Source organism: Athene noctua, chromosome Z (assembly GCF_965140245.1).
Source record: "Athene noctua chromosome Z, bAthNoc1.hap1.1, whole genome shotgun sequence".
In the NCBI taxonomy this organism is placed as follows: Eukaryota; Metazoa; Chordata; class Aves; order Strigiformes; family Strigidae; genus Athene; species Athene noctua.
This window is the reverse complement of record NC_134077.1, coordinates 62,284,789-62,303,802: the sequence shown is the minus strand read 5'-3', so window position 1 is coordinate 62,303,802 and position 19,014 is coordinate 62,284,789. Positions and strand designations below refer to the sequence as shown.

The following is a 19,014-nucleotide window of genomic DNA, read 5'->3' as shown; positions in this document are numbered from 1 at the left end:
TGCAAAAACGGAGCATCCTGCTCTCCAGATGATGGAATCTGTGAGTGTGCACCAGGATACAGAGGCAGTAAGGACAAAATAAACGCTTTAAAATCTTTGTCTCTCCCTCCCTTACTTGGATACATGTGATGTAATATCATAATGCTTTGTTGATTGTAGTATGACGTACTATTGAAGCACTCCTTGATTGGACATTTTGTCAAAATGTATGAATATATGGGAATAAGTATTATGTGAAAGTAAGAAATGTTTCCAACTGGTAGTGCTCCTCTTGTTATGGTACAACTTCACTTTTATTCCCTGTCTGTCCCATGATGTCATTATGTCTAAGAAACAAATGTGGTAGAGGATTCCATTCTAAAGGCAAGCATTTCCAAATGTGATTGATGCACATTCATTTTGTAATACATGTTTTGGCAGGTGAGTGAGTTTCACAAGCTAGAAATCTTAGCTTCGTGTTGGATCTGGTAGGAATCATTGGCTTAATTATTGGTCTTTTTTAAACACTTACTTTGAAACAGGAAAGAATGGCCAGTGGGATCAGGCCTCACAGTAAGTAGAGGTTATCATAGGTACCCACAGTTGCATTTGAAGAATTTGTCTCTGTAAAATTTAAATGTCACAAGAAGAGAGATACAGATGAACTGAGGCACATCATACCAGAAACAGGGAGGCAGAAATGAGGTGGTGTGCGCAATACCTATCTTCCCAAGATTTGTGTCAGTTTGCCAGCGGTCTAGCTGTCTTCAGCTTGAATTGTTGAAGCTGTGATGGCAAAGTGTTCAGAGAAGAACAATGTGAGTCCTCTGCACCTGGAGGTTAGTCCTGTTTTCAGAGGAGGTCTCCCAGAAACAGGGTTAAGAAGCAGGTGGAGTAAGGCCATGTAGGCATGCCACTAGGTCCTCCAAAAGATGCTTAGAAGGCAGGCGACAACATGAAATGGTTACTAGCCTGTAGAAGGAGAACCAGAAGAGGATGAAGTCCGGGAATGGCAAGATTTCAAGCTGAAGAATGTGACTGCCTGTGACACTACTACTACACACATTAGTGTGGCGTTAGTATTCCTTAAGCATTGCTAACTAAGTGCAGTAATTATTCTCACTATCTAATCTCTTAAAGCCTCACAGTTAATCGGCTAATCCAAAAGCAGACTAACGCTACATGTAAAAATGTTCCCTGTGTTTTGGAGCTGTGCCTACAACCTGGACGAGAGGCTTCCAGTCCAGTGGCTCTCGGAGCCCCTCTCTGATGGCACCGTCTGGAGGCTGGGAAGACAAAGGTCATACAAATAATTTGGATCCCAGTCAGAAAGTGCCTTTTCAGTAAACAGGAAGACCTTTTGGCACTGTTTCACTTGGAAAAGTTCACCTCTAGAGAGATCTGGCCACATGACTTGTATCAAGTGCATAATTAAACGACTAAATCTTGAATGAAATTAAAATATTGAAAAGATTCCAAGTTAGTTTTCATCAGTGCTAACTGCTGCTCTGCAACAGGTATCTCTCTTGATGCATTACCTAATATTTTAATTTATCAGGAAATAATCACCAAGAGGGATTAGAGCAACAAAGAAGGAAATTTTATGTGACAGCCTTTTCTTTTTTCCCATTTTTTTCTTTCTTTTAAGAAACTAGTGCCTTTTGTATAAGAATTAAGTGGACAACTCTGTATTTCTGGTATCAGCTTCTCTAAAAGTTAGGTGATGCATAGCTGTCTGTACCACGTAATGAGTATAGTGGGTACCCAAATGAAGGAGGATTGGAAAACGTTTGTACGTTTCTCTCGGTGCAGTAATGGCTGTTTGTATTCCAAATTAGGAAACACCTAAGAAGTTAAGGTCTGGAATGACCCTATTCATCTACTGATAAAACTATCCACTCTATTTTTTTGAATTACTTTTCTTCAAATATGCTTTAAAATATGCATTTTTCATGTTGTAGAGGATATATAATGTATAGGCAATTTTATAATATATAATCATAACATATTACATCATTATATGTAAATTATATAATTATATATTCTTCTATGTATCATATAATATAATTTATACAGTATATAAGCATTTCAAACATAGCCAAAGTACAGTGTGGCCAGACAAATAATAGAATGTCAGTGAAGTCATTACTAACTAGAATATAGTAAACCCTTGAGGAAGATGAGCAAATCTCCTTTCTTGAGCGTCAAGCATTGAACTGAGTGAATAATAACCACCACTGCAACTCTTGTGTATTTAGAAAGCAGACCTAATTCAAAGTCAGGAACAAGTGCACTGAAGAGTAGTTCCTGGCTGTAATAGGAAGTGCAGGATGCAATGACACTTTGTTCTTTCTGATTCCAGTTTGTTCCCCTGGGTTTTGTGGACACCGCTGCAGCCAGACATGCCCCCAGTGTGTACACAGTAGTGGTCCCTGCCGCCATATTACTGGCTTATGTGACTGCTTACCTGGATTTACAGGAGCCCTCTGTAATGAAGGTACAAGTTGGAATAAAGACTTTTCTGGGATGCAGGGACCAAGCCCTGTAATAATGTTCATTCCATCACTTGGAAACTATAAAACCAATAGTTTTTCTGTTGTAGTATGTGCAGTTTATAAATAAGGATTCTTGAACAGGTTTAAGCTGTTTGAACATTTGATCCTTAAGTATGAAACCCCCTGTATTCTTATTTGTATTATTTGTGTAACAAGTATATCTGGAGGGCTTACCAGAATTTCTAATGCCTTACTTTAACATTAGAGTAAGCGATGTGTTTCTTGATCTAAAGATCAGTTGTTTTCTCTTGAAATAAAGAAAATACAGTCTTGTTCTGATTCCAAGGAGTTCTAACTCTGAAACTTGTTCTCAGTATGTCCCAGTGGCAGATTCGGCAAGAACTGCATTGGAATATGCACCTGCACCAATAATGGAACATGTAATCCTGTTGATAGATCCTGTCAGTGTTACCCTGGCTGGATTGGTAGTGACTGCTTTCAGCGTAAGTACCTGCTTTTTCCCTTTATTTTTAAAACAATCAGGGTTTGGCTATTTGAATTCTCTACTTTTTGCTAAAGAAACATTGTCTAAGTCAGAAATGAGGACTTAATAGTGTATAAGGAAGAGATCCTCAACTTTTCTGCATTTCATCGGTACTATCAGAAGCACATCTGCACTATGATTTTTCTAGTAAGTGGGCCGGAGCATACCACCAGAGCAATCAGTTTTCAGTCTTCCACGGCCCAAAGAAGAGTTGTAGAGAAGCTGGATCAGACTTATTTCAGAAGTGCACTGTGAAAAGGCAAGAGGCAGCGCTCACAGTTTGCAGCAAGGGTGACTTTTACTAGATACAAGTTAAAAAATCCTTATTGTGAAAGTGGTCAAGCTCAGCAAGTAACTGTCCAGAGGAGCTCTGAAGTCTCCAGCCTGGAAGAGGTTGTGAAATGATCATTGTTGAAGATCCTTTGACTAGGTGATGCTGGAGGTCTCTCCCAACATGGAAAAGTCTGTGAGTTGATGAATCTTGCCCTGCAGAGAGGGTTCTTGATCTGTTGTTTACTTGTCTGTAATTATTTAGTCTTATCACAGTAGTGTTGTGAACATGCCAGGGCTTGTATCCTCAGGACAGTCTTATGAGTAACAGAGGTACTGTTTTACAGATAAGGAGCTGAGGCACGGAAATACAGGGTGTTGTGTCTTGCTACAGTTCCATAAAGAGCTACTGGCAAGGCTCAGAACAAAGCCAAGATTTTCTCACATAGAAGTTAGTGCTCTGGCTGCAACACCATCCTTATTTTTGTTAAACGTGTGAACATTTTGTTACGAGCTTTTTCAGAATTACTTTCTTAAGGGCTTATAACTTTCTGATGGATTTCTCTTTCTTCCTTTTATAAATGTTTCACAGATACCCATTTTTAGTGTAATTCTACCTCACTCAATGAGTACTGTCTTGGTGTGCTAAACACAGTGAAGACTTTGTTACTGACTTAAAAAGGAGAAGGTCTAGGCGCTACTTTGCATGTGTCCCGTAGAGTTTTATTAAATAATTAGGCATTGTCCGGATGCCTTGCTGGGTCTATGCAAATTACTAATGACAGGAAATAAATAAATAAATGAATGAATAAAGTAAAATTCTCACAAGAATCGTACCCAATTCCATAAGTTACCAAAATCCATACAGTCTGGAACACGTGCATGCCAAAATTTCAGTCAACCCATTTTTATGAATAAAAGAAGCTGCACCAGACCCTGATATGTCAAAATTCAAAAGGCATTGTGCTGGGGTTTCCAGGGAGGTGCACTTGCTAATAACATGCCTCATTGCTTTATATAATTTACAGTTTGACTGGTCTAGTTTAACTGGCTCTGTACCAGTGCAATGTAACATCTGGTCATTTTGGAAAAAAACCTTTGCTGGCTAAATTCTGCAAAGTGATTAGCATGCACAACTCAATATGATACCAAAATAAATCTTGGGCCTATTCCTGTGGAAGCCAGTAGCAACAAAGTTCCGTGTTTTTATGGTAAAATAAGTAGGTAGTTGGGAGCGTAGCAGAATAGGGGTATTTAGGAGGAGGAGGGACTTACTCACTGAATCAATAACAAGAAAATGGTGCCAGCAATATGAATGGAAGTGTCTACTGAGGCTGTGCTCATGGACTGTAACAGAGGAAGTTTATTTGCTTTGTATAAAGGCCTTTCGTTCACATGGAAAATACTGATTCCATTAATTTCTTTTGGAACTAGCGACCTTTTTGAAACTTCTGACCTTTCCTCTGTATGTGATTTACATTCCTTCTTAGTTGACCACTAATTTCAAACACAAAACTGCAATAAAAATTATTACAAGGCACAACTGAAGTGGAAACAACAAAAAACCAAACAATACTCTTTTTTCAATAGAACATAGCCTATTAATGAAGTGAAATTTGGGCGAGGATAATGCTTTGCAAAAATACAGCCCACACATAGATGAGTCATTATGCAAATGCTTAAAGGATTAATCAAAGGATTCTTATGCTCTCAGACAGGTCTCTGGACAACAAATCAGTAAACAACATGGAGTTACCAGCCCTTTTTAAATTTAAACAGGAATGAAGCTAAGGCTTCCATGTCTGACCTGTGTCTCGTCTCCTATGAAATACTTGTGCTGTACTTCCACAAAACTATTCTTAAATTATGCATCTCTTTACTAAAAGCAGCAAAGACCCCAAGACGTGAATCCTAATCAGTAGAAAGGGGCTTTTCTTACAGTGCCCTCTGCACTTAGTGACATTGTGACATGAAGAAAATGGATTTGATGGATGAACCACTTGGTGGATTGGCTGGATGGTTGCACGCAAGGAGCTGTTGGTCAGCGGCTTGATGTCCAAGTGGAAAGCAGTGATGAGGGGGATACCTCAGGGGTCGGTGTGGGGACTGGTACTGTTTATCGTCTTTGTTGGTGACACGGGCAGTGGGATTGAGCGCACCCTCAGCAAGTTTGCCAGTGAGACCCAGCTGAGTGGTGCGATCAACGTGCTGGAGGGAGGGGATGTGCCGTCCAGAGAGACCCTGACAGGCTTGAGAGGTGGAGCCGTGCAAACCTCATGAAGCTCAGCAAGGCGAAGGGCAAGGTCCCGCACATGGGTCAGGGCAATCCCAAGCGCAAACATGGTCTGGGTGATGTGCGGAGAAGGAACTTGGGAGTGTTAGTGGATGGAGAACTAACTGTGAGCCAGTAATGTGCGTTTGCAGTGCAGAAGGCCAACTATGTCCTGGGCTGCATCCGGAGAACCATGGCCAGCAGGTCAAGGGAGGTGATTCTGCCCCTCTGCTCTGCTCTTGTGAGACCCCACCTGGAGCACTGTGTTCAGCTCTGGGGTCCCCATCATAAGGAGGACATTGAGCTGCTTGAGCGAATTCAGAGGAGCACCTCTGCTATGAGGACAGGATGAGAGACTTGGGGCTGTTCAGCCTGTTCAGCTCTGGGGAGACCTTATAGCAGCCTTCCAGTACTTAAAGGGGGCCTACAGGAAAGATGGGGAGGGACTCTTTATTGGGGAAAGTGGTGATAGGACAAGGGGCAATAGTTTTAAACTGAAAGAGAGTAGATCTAGCTTAGATACAAGACAGAAATTCTTTCTGTGAGGGTGGTGAGGCACAGCAACACGTTGCCCAGAGAAGTTGTGGCTGCCCCCTCCCTCCCTGGCAGTGTTCGAGGCCAGGCTGGACAGACCTTTGAGCAACCTGGTCTAGTGAAAGGTGTCCCTGCCCATGGCAGGGGGGTGGAACTAGATGATCTTTCATGTCCCTTCCAACCCAAACCATTCTAGGATTCTGTGATGATCTTTTGCTGTCTCTGAATAGTAACTAGCATTTTGGAACCATTTCACTATTCTAATGGCAGTACACAGTATCAAATTCATTCACGATGAGGTTTTCTTAAAGCAGTCAGTAAAATTGTATTTGGCTTTCTATTCTTACATGGCTTTCTCTATGAGAAAGATGCTATGTGTGTCCTGGTTACTAAGTATCAAGTATGTATCACTGTTTTCTTCCACACATTCAGTCTTTTTCAGCACTTTTGTATTTAGAGTAAAACGATTCCTTAGTTAAAGACCAAAAAAATCTGTGGCTATTTACTCAGAATTGAAGCTGCCCAAAAAATGCATTTAAAAGAAAAACAGCAGAAACCAAGAGATAAACAAAGTGGTGCTCATATGTGAATGTAAGTAGCTCTATTCATGAGTATCAAGGATCTTGGTCATTTGAGATTCATTAATTGCTCTGAGTTGTTTTAGCTTGCCCACCTTCCCACTGGGGACCAAACTGCATCCACACGTGCAACTGCCATAATGGAGCTTACTGCAGTGCCTTTGATGGGGAGTGCAAATGTACCCCGGGATGGACTGGCCTGTATTGTACACAAAGTAAGTGACTTTTGTTGCCCGTTCTTAGTCTAAAAATCACTGACAGAGTTTTCCTTCAGTACTTTCACGCTTTAATCTATAACCCATCTAATCTTTAACCCATGCTGCTGGACCTTTTTTGATCCAGAAGGTGCAGCACGTTACCTCCATGGTTGCAGGGGAGACCCCTGTGTAAGCACTGAGAGAGTGCCGAGCACTGCATTTGGGCTCCCATTTTGCCGGCCTTCAGAGTAAGACAGCTTCTGGCTGCAGCCGGGCATCCCTGTGAAAGAGTCTGGCATGTACGAATGCCGGATGAATGACTCTGACATTCACAAGCTGCCACTGCAGATGTGTGGTTATGGCTGCAGTTTGAAGCATGGGTGGTGTCAGCTCTGCAGGCATTCCCCACAGGGTGGGATGACGCTACCATGTAATTCCTTCTCTCTTTGAAACCTCCCCAAGGAGTACTCTAGCAGCAGGGACCCAACAACCAAGATTGTAAGGTAACACAGAGCTGACTAAAGCCGTGAGAGTAGCTTCTGTCTTAGCTGTGGCCGTGGTCACTGAGGCACAGTCCCTGTTGTCACTGCAGAGTGATCATATAGTACATCCTCTATCTGTTAATTGCTACCTCAGGGGGGCAATTGGAAGAGCTCTAGCTCAGCACCTGTAATTCAGACACTGACGTAGAAGCTACTTTATTTGGAAATAAGAAACGTAACTTCACTAGACTGTAATGTTATAATTTGGTTTGGAATTTTATTCATGTAATCAACACGTTAATGATTTTTTTTTCCAAGAGCTTTTCATTAAAATAAAAATACAAGCTGTGCACTGACTGGGTGTAGGTATACGGCGTTTATTGAGAAATAAACATTTCTTAGAGATAGATATTGATAAAGTTGTCTTCTTACCTGTATCATATTACAGTTTCAATTGGTTTATCTCTAATGCAGACACCCCCACTGTCTGTAATCTGGGCATAGCCATTATCTCTGAACTCAAGAAAAATAAGACTGCTAAACGTGTTTTGCATTCGGTGTTTACATGTTTTTCATAAAATCAGAACTCTTCTTTTCCAAGTGAATAACGTCATAGTGGCAGGAAGTAACAGATATATTATAGGGCCATATGGATGCAGCTCTGTAAGACATTCACTGTACTGGTTCAGCTGTCACCTGTCGTGGTTATTTTGCTTCCTGCTGGTGAATAATGATCTCTTTGTGGTGATATGTCTTGTTCCTACTGAAACGGTATCTTGGTGAGGAGCTGAGATACAATATGTTATTATTTTAATTTTTTTATGCTTCAGCATCAACTGTGCAGAAGATATGTCCAAAGGTTCATGCATCACTGAACAGACTCCCTGCTGTGGTTCACAAACTACCCTCTCTCTTTCTCATCCTTCAGATATCTTCTTAAACCCGTTTCTTCGAGGATCCCTTCTTGCTGCCTTATTCTCAACATCTGCTGTCCAGACAATTTCTCAACCTGATTTTTATGTAGTTTTTGCCCAACGGTTGTAGGATGCCATGCTGAGTAGCAGGGCTACAGAAATGACTCTTCGATAACACACTTAGCCAGAGTATTTGTATTTTATTTCTAGAGCAGTTGTTTCACTCCTTTTCCCCTCCCCCTCCTTGTGTTCCAGGATGTCCTCTAGGGTTTCGTGGGAGGGACTGCGCATTGGTATGCCAATGTCAGAACGGAGCCGACTGCGACCACATCAGTGGGCAGTGCACGTGCCGCACAGGGTTCATGGGGAAGCGCTGCGAGCAGAGTGAGTAGGGACGGGAATTGTTTGTGCCTGATAGCAAATACTAAACCCTGAGCTGACTCTGTTGTTTTGGCTGGTCTTGTGATAGAGCCTCTTGGCTTCAGTGGGAATTCTGATGGAGAAGGAGCTTCAGGAGTTGGACCTAGGCTTTTTCCACACGGACAAAAGCCCGCAGTTAGTTCTTCAGACTGATTAGGATTGTGATGGCTGTTTCTTTCAATTTGTGTCTACACGTAAGAGGCATCTGTACAACATTCTACTTGCTTTGGACACGACGCTAAAAACCCCCACAACTCTGTCATGTAACAGTAACAAATGAATCCAAGTAATTGTCATTAGCATAAACCACAATGAAAACTAATAGTTAGAAAACTAAGGAAGTTTTTTACCACATCCGTCCTAGTAGATAAAATTAATCTTGGCAATGGGGTTTTACAATACAACTGGATTATAAAAGTGTAACAGATGGCATTCTGTTTTCATATGTGTGTGATTCTTTACGCAAGAAAATCAAGAACAAACACCACTGATATCATGGTGGTATACTGTTGTACAACATTAAAAATCATCAGGCTCATAGGCACAGAACTGTTAGTCCCAACTTCTGCTAACACTAGTGGTGCTCCCACACTTCATGCATTATGCTTCAGTGGGACGCAATCCATTCAACCCACTATTGTGGAGCTTTAAACCCGTCTTTGGCATCAGCATTGTGCACAAGGCTTTGCTTTTGATGTGTGGAGGACACTACTTACTACCCATAACCAGGACTGATTTAGCTGCATCTGGATGTGTTGTGCAGTGGCCGAGATAGCATGGGTCACACTTGGCAGCACAGTGACAGAAGGGGGGGAGGTTACCATCCCCATAGACACACTTTATTCCCTCAGCAGTGGGTCCAGCCCCAGCTGCAAAAGGAGTTATGTTTTTAAGGCTAAAGAACATCTATGGCAGAACCACTAAAAATTTGGAAGTGGATTTTTTTTCCCAAAGAAAAAGACAGTTGCAACACGGTCTGAATGGTTTAGAAGAATATATTTATTTCAGCGAAACAATAACGGGCAACATGTAATTATTAGCAATTTGTATTTTCTTATTCTACTCTGTTGATTTCAGTGTGTCATTTCAAAAGAGCAATAATATTTAGGAAAAGATGAACTTTTTAAGATCCTCTCTTGATGTTGTGGTATCAAGAATTAATTTTGAATACTTTGGCAAATCTAACTTGATTATTATGTTTTATAAATTTTCTGTTTTATACTATAATTTTATAATACTGATTTAAAAATACTGAACTACATGTTTTGGTACTTCTGAATTTGAACATCAGTTTAAAATACTGACTTTTCATTCCAATCCAGATTTCAAAATGACTAAATATGTTATGGCATGATGGCTTTTGCCCAGCCATTGACTTCAGTAGCTGTAATCTTGTTTTATTGAATGTAACCAAGAGAAGGAGAAGGTGTATATAAGCATGAAATTCTGCATGAGTCTGATTTATCAAGACTGCAAAGAACATTTCTCTGGTACCTATTTTGTTACATTATCTTGTAAATACATAGTACATAAAAATGAGTTATATTCTATTTAAAAGCCAAAACCAAATTAATATAGTCACAAACTCCTGAGAGATTTCAGAAAATTGTGTCTCAGAAGGTGAAGAATGCCACACTTCCTCAAACCATCAGAACTACAATAATGTAACAAGCCACAAAGTAGCAGAGGTGGCACTGTAAAAGAAACAATTTTTATCAGTGTAGGATAATTCTCTACCATGATAATTACACGATGTAGGAGACAATTTGCTCTGTAATTTATGCACGTAATTCTGGGAGATTAAAAAAAACCATGTAAAACTCTTCCAATTAGCTTATTTTTCATAATTTAGCATTTTTGTACTATAGGTGGTTTCTCAGTGTATACATTACAATATCAAAGTATGCTACAAGCAGCCTAGGAGCATTTTTATTTTTATATAAATGCGTAGTGTATATTCGTCTCATTCTTACACCTTTTAGCTTTTGCTCTTTTACCACGTCAGCATATCTGTCATATGACATGACAGCAGGCAGATGTCTGGCTCCATTCATGTGGTCATGTGGATTTTTCAAGCACGGGTATCTGAGTAACCAGGGAGCCCTGACATTCTGGCGTGGAACTGGCACCTTGTTCACATTTTGTCCATTTCTTCACTGGCTTCTACCCTTTTAATCTTTTCTGGTTTGGGTTTGGTTGTGTTTTTTTTTTTTGTTTTTTTTTTTTTTTTTCTGTCCTAATTTAACTGCCTTAGTGGCAGCAAAATTACAGGTAAAGGAAAATCACTCCGGAATACAATTTCCTTCTTTTCCTCTCCTTTCCTCCACATACACACACACACATATATATATATATATATATATACACACAGAGAGGACTTCTAAGACAATCTTTTCCATAGACATCTACCACTAATAACACATTGCCATCTGCTGGCCACGTACGAAGTACTGACTGTGTCTGATTTTTATTTGCACTTATTTTCTGTAGAGTGTCCTCAAGGTACGTATGGGTATGGATGCCGGCAGGTATGTGACTGTCTGAACAACTCAACCTGTGACCACATGACGGGAACATGTTACTGCAGCCCAGGCTGGAAAGGGGCCAGGTGTGATCAAGGTAAAGCCTAGATGCAATAAAATTATTGCAATTGTTTTATATACAACTTGGATTAACCTATTCGATGTTATCGCTGTATCATTCATTAAGTTAATCTGACAAGGCATGTGTGTTTTAAGTAGTCCATTCTATTAAATTATATATATTCAGTAGATTTTGTAAGCATTAGATAGTGATAGTTTATTGGAGCAAAGCACTCAAGTGTAGATTGCATGAAATGTTTTACAGTGCTGTGCTGTCCAGAGCTGCTGATAGAGCATGTGCTTTACCTGCTCTTTGCTTTTGCCTGAAGAATGTCCTTACTTTTTCAACTCCATGACAGTATCTCTTTCTGTGAAGAAGATTTGTGCTTTTTCTTAAGGCTAGGATTGTCTTCATATTTGTTTCTGACATAGTTCCGATTTGGCATTATTAAATAAGTTAAATCAGCAGCAAAATGTAGAAGTGAAATATTGTCTTCTGCTCCTGGCACATAAACTTCTGAATTTATGCCGCATATTTGAATTTCTTCTTGTATTTCAGCTGGTGTAATTACAGTGGGAAACTTGAACAGTTTAAGTCGTACCAGTACTGTCATCCCTGCTGCCTCTTACCAGATAGGAGCTGTAGCAGGCATCATCATTCCTGTCCTGGTTGTGCTCTTCCTGCTGGTGCTGTTCATCATTTACAGACACAAGCAGAAAGGAAAAGAAACAGACATGCCTGCAGTGACCTGGACCCCGGCTATGAGGGTCATCAATGCAGATTATACCATTTCAGGTAAGTAACATTTAGAACAGGGTGTTTTTTTTCTCCATCTTATGACTTTGTGCTTTTTTAGCCAAGCTCTGAGGGGGTTCAGATCTGTCCCTAGCAGGGCTTGAATGTGCCCATTTCACCTTTTCACATTAGTGAGGGCTGTGGTGAGCAGAAACATACTTGATTTTGAAAAGGCTGTCTTCTCCAGTTGTGCCTGGTAAGAAGACGACTGACACACTGCTCTCAACTGCCTTTCACAGGAGAGCAGTCCCTGAGACCACACAGACAGTGGTGCTGGTGAACTGGGCACATGAGACCAGTGGGATGTGATGGTAGAGTTGGGTGCTTACCTTTCAGCTGTCAGAGACAGTTCACCCAAGTTCAGAAGGATGCTGCTCCAGCATCCGTAGCTGCTGAGTTTGTTCTGCATTGTGGTCTTTTAATCACTGCTTTTGATACCGTGAAGGTGGTTTACCCTGGTAAAAGGTGTTCACTGTAATGAAAAAGTGACCATGCATCTCACTGTGAAAACTTTTGCACCCTCAAATGTTTTTCTGCATTGAACAGTGGAAGTATGGACATTTCTATTCCTCTGTGCCTGTTTTTCAACAGAATTGGAAAGTGTGGCAAAATGCGGTTTCTACTGAGACTTTAAATTTAATGCCAACAACTTGAATACAGAAAGACTGCAGTAACTGTAGAAAATCAGAATTTCACACGAGCTGTGGCAAGGTTCTGTAGAGAAGCAGATAGCAGAGTGGCTGGAACTTGAAACAGGTGAAATGAAGGAACAGTGCTCTTGAAACAAACCAGGAGTTTTCGACCTATGAACGTGCATGTGAGTTGGGATGCAATGGGTACATGAAACGAGGCAAAGCTGTCTTTTGCACACATCTATTAAGAAGGGCATCAGGCAAAGAAACCAGCAGAAATAGTTGTTGGAGTGACAGCTGATGGCAAAGGTGATGGTGCTCTTGCAGCACCAGAAAACGTTGCTGTGAACTTGATGGTAAAAGTGTCTATAACTAGGACAATGCCGTGACTACAGAGGCAAAAGAGGGACCACAGCAGAAAGAGACATGAGCAAGTGACACTTTTGAATGCTCTTTGCTGAAAGTGAGGATGTGACTAGTCAGTTCCTGCTCCATATCTCTTAATTTCTTTAAATGAATGCAAGATTTTTAGATTTTTTGAGAAACTCTAAATCAGATTCTCCAATCAGTGCAACACTGTCAAAAACATAACCTGTGAAAGAATTGCTATATTATTTTTAGTTGTTTATTTCCCTTTCTTTTTCTTTTCAGAAACCATCCCTCACAGTAATGGTGGAAATGCTAACAGTCCCTGTTTCTCTAACCTAGTTATCATACTCTAACTCAATGTACTACCCCACCTCATGTCAACAACATTGACAGACTGACCCTAGCAAAGGTAAAGCATAAAAATCTGGATGCTTCTGTGTAAATTAGCGTTTGTTTTATTTTACTTTGTTCCCTAATGTTTCATATTTGGTTTATTTTTGCTTTCCCTGATTATAATCTGGAAATTTAGCAACTTCCCATCAGTTTCTGTTACCTGTCTTTCTGTGAAACAGGCAAAAAACAATCAGCTGTTTGTGAACCTTAAAAATGTGCAACCTGGAAAATGAGGAACTGTCATGGACTACACAGGAACACTGCCTGCAGACTGGAAACATGGTGGCTACCTCAATGAGCTTGGTAACCAAAAAAAAGAGGAAAAAAAAAAAAAGGAGGAGAATGTGAATGCTATTCATTCAGTTTGGGATGGATTAGAAAGCAGGGATGTTTGTTTTCCTGGTTCTCCACTCAGGGTAGTACCCGGCTTGTTAGACTGTGTGTGAGGTTCAGAGTTACGGGTTTGACCTTCCTTTAAGGCAGTACCCCCCTGGAGATGAAAAAGTGAATCCTTGTGAGGAACAATTAATCGGTTTGATGCCTAGTGCAGACATGATATGCAAAATGTCTCGTACTATTTTTATTAGAAGATTTGCATACTAATTAGTTTCATTCAAGGAAACTAATAGTTTGAAACTATGACTTCGTTTCAAACAGTTGGTAGGGTATTGTACAATGAGGGTCTACTTTGGCAAAATTGCATGTTCTTGTTAAATAAATGAGAGCTTGCATACCCTTTTCTTTTTTTAAATCCACACCAAATGGAATCGGTGCTTGAAAAAGTAGTTTCTCATCTCTGAGCTGCTTCAGATGTAAATTCTAGGGGCATCTTCCCAGCTAAAGCTCCTCTTTGCTAAAAGACAGAGCACTGTCCTTAAGAAGAAAAATGCCCAAGAAGTGGTGAGAGTTGCTTTATCCTGCTTTATGATATCTTTGCTGTCTTACCGTCCTTACCCAGTCTCCTGCATTCCAAAAAAGACTGGATTGCACGGATTACCTCTCTGACCAGTGAAAGCCTTAAAAGGGACTTTCAGTACTAGTATAATTCAGATAATTTAATTACCTTCATTTTTGATCCTAATCGGTATCAGATTCTGAGAATCAGAACAACAGTATGCAGCAGTTTCTTCCTGCGCATCCCCAGCCTTCGTCTGGCTCAGACCTGAGTTTTCTTAGAAAATGGGTTTCAGTCATAATGCTTGAGTGTTCACATTTTCTTAAGACCATTTGTACTAGCACTTCAGACTCTTAAGAGATATTGGCTGTGGTTAATCCACTGCAGTAGATCTTGATTAACAGGGAGATCCAGAGGACTGGATGAATGCTGATGTTATATCTGTTTTCTAGAAGATCAGATGGGATTACTAGGATATCTCTAGTAGGCATTAGTCTTGGTGAAAACAACAGAACAGCTGACACGAGATCTGATAAATAAAAGCAGGGTAGGAGTAAAATTAATTGGTTTAGGTCTGTTCAAGAAACATGACTTAGTCCTTGGAAACTCTGAATTTTGTTTATAGAGATACTATATAGGTAAAATGATTTTAGGCTTTTGTAAGGCTGCTAGCATTGTATCACAGTACAATCTGATTAAAAAATTAGCACTCCATAGTATCAATCAAAGCTATTTGAATGGATTAGTAACCAGGTAAGTGACAGGCCTCTGAAGACAGTTGTCAGGCATTGCTGATTACCTGTGTTTCTATTGAGAGAAATCTGTTGCTAGCACATAATTGCAAAGCTGTAGACTTAGGTGCTAGGTGTTTAGGCCATTCCTGCAGCAGAAGGGACTGGAAGAGAGTGACCTTGGACAACACAGTGGGAGTCATTAACTGTGCAAGCACAGTAGCAAGAATTGGAGTAAACTTTGCATACTTGCAGATTTTCAGGTCAAGGTGGGATGCCTTTCTGGTCGAAACAATTTATCCAGACAAAAAATATGCTTTAATCGAACAGCAGTTATTAGAGACTCATTCAAGAGTAACTGGGGGAAGCATAATGCCTTGTGACATCTATGAGGTTCCCTTACGACTTTAACCACCTTCTCTGTTTGGGAAGCTACTGTTTGAAAGTGTGCAGACAAATAGCAACAATGCTTCTGTAACCCCATGCCGGGAAGTTTCACAGTGCTTATAAAAGAATTATTCTGCTAAGGTAGCCATTAGTGCCAAAGCAAATCTTAAGGCTTTAGCAGCTGTTATCTAACCACTTTTCTTTGATTTTAAAACTACTGTGTTTTTTATATCGTTTTTCTTAGGTGCTTTTGGACTTGATAGGGGATATTTGGGAAAGTCCCTGACAGGTGAGGTTATTTTCTGATGCATTTAAATGAAGTGACGTAGACATTCAGTTTACTCTTCTCAATTATCTTTTGTTTCTTTGTGAAGAGAATATAAAATAATTTTAGACGAAATTATTCCTAGACACTGAATCGATGAATGAAGTTTGTTTACTTTTTTTTGTTGTTTTTTTGAGGGAAGGGTCTAAAACAAAACCACCCCCACCACCACCCCCAAACCAAACCAAGTCTTTCTAAGTCCCCTGTGTGTCACATAGATCAAATGTTTCTGTAAGGATCAAGTCATGCAATGGCTCTGTTCTAGACAGCAGAAGGGGGATGGCCCTTGAATTCAGCCTAGTGAAACAGGTAAGGATGCCTCTGATGAAAGGCTTTAAAAGAGAACCAATTTCTCTTGCAACTGGCCTGGGCAGTGTAGAACTGCATGACTACAAGCCTGCAGTGCTTCATCACATTCAGTGCAGGCCTTCAGAAGGGATATCAAAATAGGAATACATAGAAAGAAAGGCGAAGCTTCAGAAATTCAGGTTAGTGGTGATACTTTCATCTTGTGAATTCTGCAGTTTTCTCATAAGGCTTTATACCGGACCACTTATACTGGTGTGTGCCGCTATTTTTGTTACATGATTAAGGTATGGCAGGGGTGACTAGAATGCCTGGATGTCTAAACAATGAAAAAAGTGCAACTAAGTCCATATGAATTATCTATGAGTTAAATATGTAGACAAAAGCAGCTGGTTTTTCACCTTGTGTGTAATACAAGACAGTTAAGATGAAGGAGTGATTTATTATCCCTGACATTTCTTGGAGGATTAGGGGAAGGCCAATTTAAAATACCTTAGAAGAGTCACAGTTGTGAGCACCTAACCACTGAGAGGTTCACCAAGGTCAGTCTCACACTAGATACTCGGAGTTGGGAACAAGCTGAGAAAGTCTCAGCTCTAAAGCTTAAATAACACAGCATATCACAAAACAACACAGAGAACAGAGTAACAGGGATGCCACAAAATCTCTTCCCAGCATAACAAACTATGTCTTCTCTTAAACTACAGTTACCTGCCCTTCAGCTAAATCTTGAAGTGACAAGCCACCTGGTGTTTCCTTTTCAGTTCACCTGTGTGCACCTTATGGAAACTTAGGAGAAGCTGGTTACTCTTTCAGTGTGGCTGCATACTCAAACCACAAACACCAAACAGGCCTTCTCTAGAAGTTACCACCTGCCCAGACACTGCTGTTGGGAACAGTCTTGGATCTTCTAATAGTGTCCTGAGTTCAGCACTTGAAGAGGCACAAAGTATTTTGAAGTGCCTATTAAAAACTGATTCTACACATTTTTTGTATTTGTTGCTAGCTATTTTAACCAGAATTGAAGGTGCTTGGACTTTGCAACAAGAATTTGCTGATGTCAAGACTAAGGCCACAAAAGAGCATAGCAGTTAGAATTGCTTTCCTTAATTTTGCTGTATAACCATTTTGCAGTGTTATGGACGGTTTCCATTTAAATATTAATTTATGACTGACTTTTTAGAATTCAAAATTAAAGAATGCCCTGTTTATTAGCAATGTCCGTAGTATGTAGCATGCTTGAGAGAGTAATGTATTCTCCTTTTGCAGATCTAGGGAAGAACTCTGAATACAGTTTAAGTAATTGCTCATTAAGTAGTTCTGAGAACCCATACGCTACTATAAAAGACCCACCAACTCTTGTACCAAAAAGTTCTGAATGTGGATACGTTGAAATGAAGTCACCAGCACGCAGGGACTCTCCATATGCTGAGATTGCCAGCTCTGCTTCAGCCAATAAAAATGTTTCTGAAGTTGGTAAGTACAAAATCTACTCCTAGACGTTGAAGGTTAAGAACAAAGAGCACAGAACTTTTTTTTTCTTTGAATTACGTTAATCAAAACACATGAAAAATCACTGACAAAAAGGACAATATGTTCAGATGCTATTTGCTGAGCAAAAGCTGTAACAACATTCTTCTTTTGAGATAAGTGGTGTAATTCACAAGAACAGTGTTTGAAATATGTTCAGCTCTGTTCTGTAACCTAGAGATACCTCTGAATTTCCCTGGTTTGAAACCCTTTCTTTACACAACACCATAAAGATAAGATGAGCATTTGATTGCGGTATAATTCAACTCTAGATCAGGCTGGTAAGTACTGAACACAGCTGGAGTCAGTGTATGGAAGGGATAGAAAATAACAGTTTCCTCCTCTTGATCTGAAAGAACAGCATCTTCACCCACAGACACAGTATTTTACTGATATGGGCCCTATCTAGTTACTGCATTACTGTAGTTACTGCAGTTACAGAAAACCTTGGGGTCTTGTGGAATGTTAGTTATCCTAATGGTCTCTGGTCTGGAATAAAGTGTATGCCACATGTCAGAGGATACCGACTTCCTTTTCTGTCCCCAATTAGAGATTCCTCTGAAATCCATCAATATCCCCATGGTGCTTCTAAGCATTTTTATAAAACCTTGAAAGTCCCAGATTTGGCCTTTGGGGTTTTTTTTTCAGTTTTTCCACACACAAAGGACAGATGCTGTTCTATTTGCTTCTGCCAGTAAAAGCCCACATCTAGGTGTAACTTAGTGTAAACCCCAAACATCTTAACATCAGCCTTTGTTTCTACACCTGCATTTCAGGACTCAGCATGGCAAGGCTTTATATTGAAGCAGAAAGGAGTGGATGTTTTGTAATGCAAACTGAAATGAAGTACAGTGTTTGCCTTCTGTTTGCCATTTCTAGTGCTGAATGTTTGTGCTCTCTTTTATCACAGAACCTGCAGTCAGCATTGTCCAGGGAGCATTCAGCAGCAGTGGACGTTTCAGCCAGGATCCTTATGATCTTCCAAAAACCAGCCATATTCCATGTCATTGTGACTTGCTACCGGTTCGAGATAGCCCCACATCCTCTACAAAGGAGGTCAGCAGCGAATGACCCCAAAAGCTTATGTGTAGGACTCTGAAGGGGCAAAGCAGCATGGTTGTGCTCCTTCTTCTCATTCAGCATAATTTTTGGCTCTTAATCTGTCCAGCAAACAATTGCTGTACATCAAACAGAATCTCAACATGAGGTTTGTACTGTGTATACAAGGGACAGATGGGCAAATGCCACACTCTGGGGATCCTGATCATTCTTTTTTTCATGGCAGTAAATGTTATAGAAACAGGTATGCAACTCATTTATTCTATAATATACTGGCTTAAAAATACGTTTGCAGGTTAGTTTTGATAACATCCCATTTCATCT

The 19,014-nt window shown here is 40.3% G+C and overlaps 1 protein-coding gene across 1 annotated transcript; it reads left to right on the top strand.

Annotated features, from left to right (window-relative positions):
- Positions 1–18,694, top strand: LOC141973796 (uncharacterized; the record flags this gene model as incomplete). The annotated part of the gene is made up of 12 exons (XM_074932713.1): positions 1–67; positions 2,342–2,476; positions 2,849–2,977; positions 6,759–6,887; positions 8,521–8,649; positions 11,176–11,304; positions 11,827–12,063; positions 13,347–13,473; positions 13,637–13,760; positions 15,715–15,759; positions 17,371–17,577; positions 18,542–18,694. Coding segments are annotated over 8 exons (1,026 nt in total), but the record flags the coding sequence as incomplete, so codon positions are not given.
- Positions 18,695–19,014: the final 320 nt, after the last annotated feature.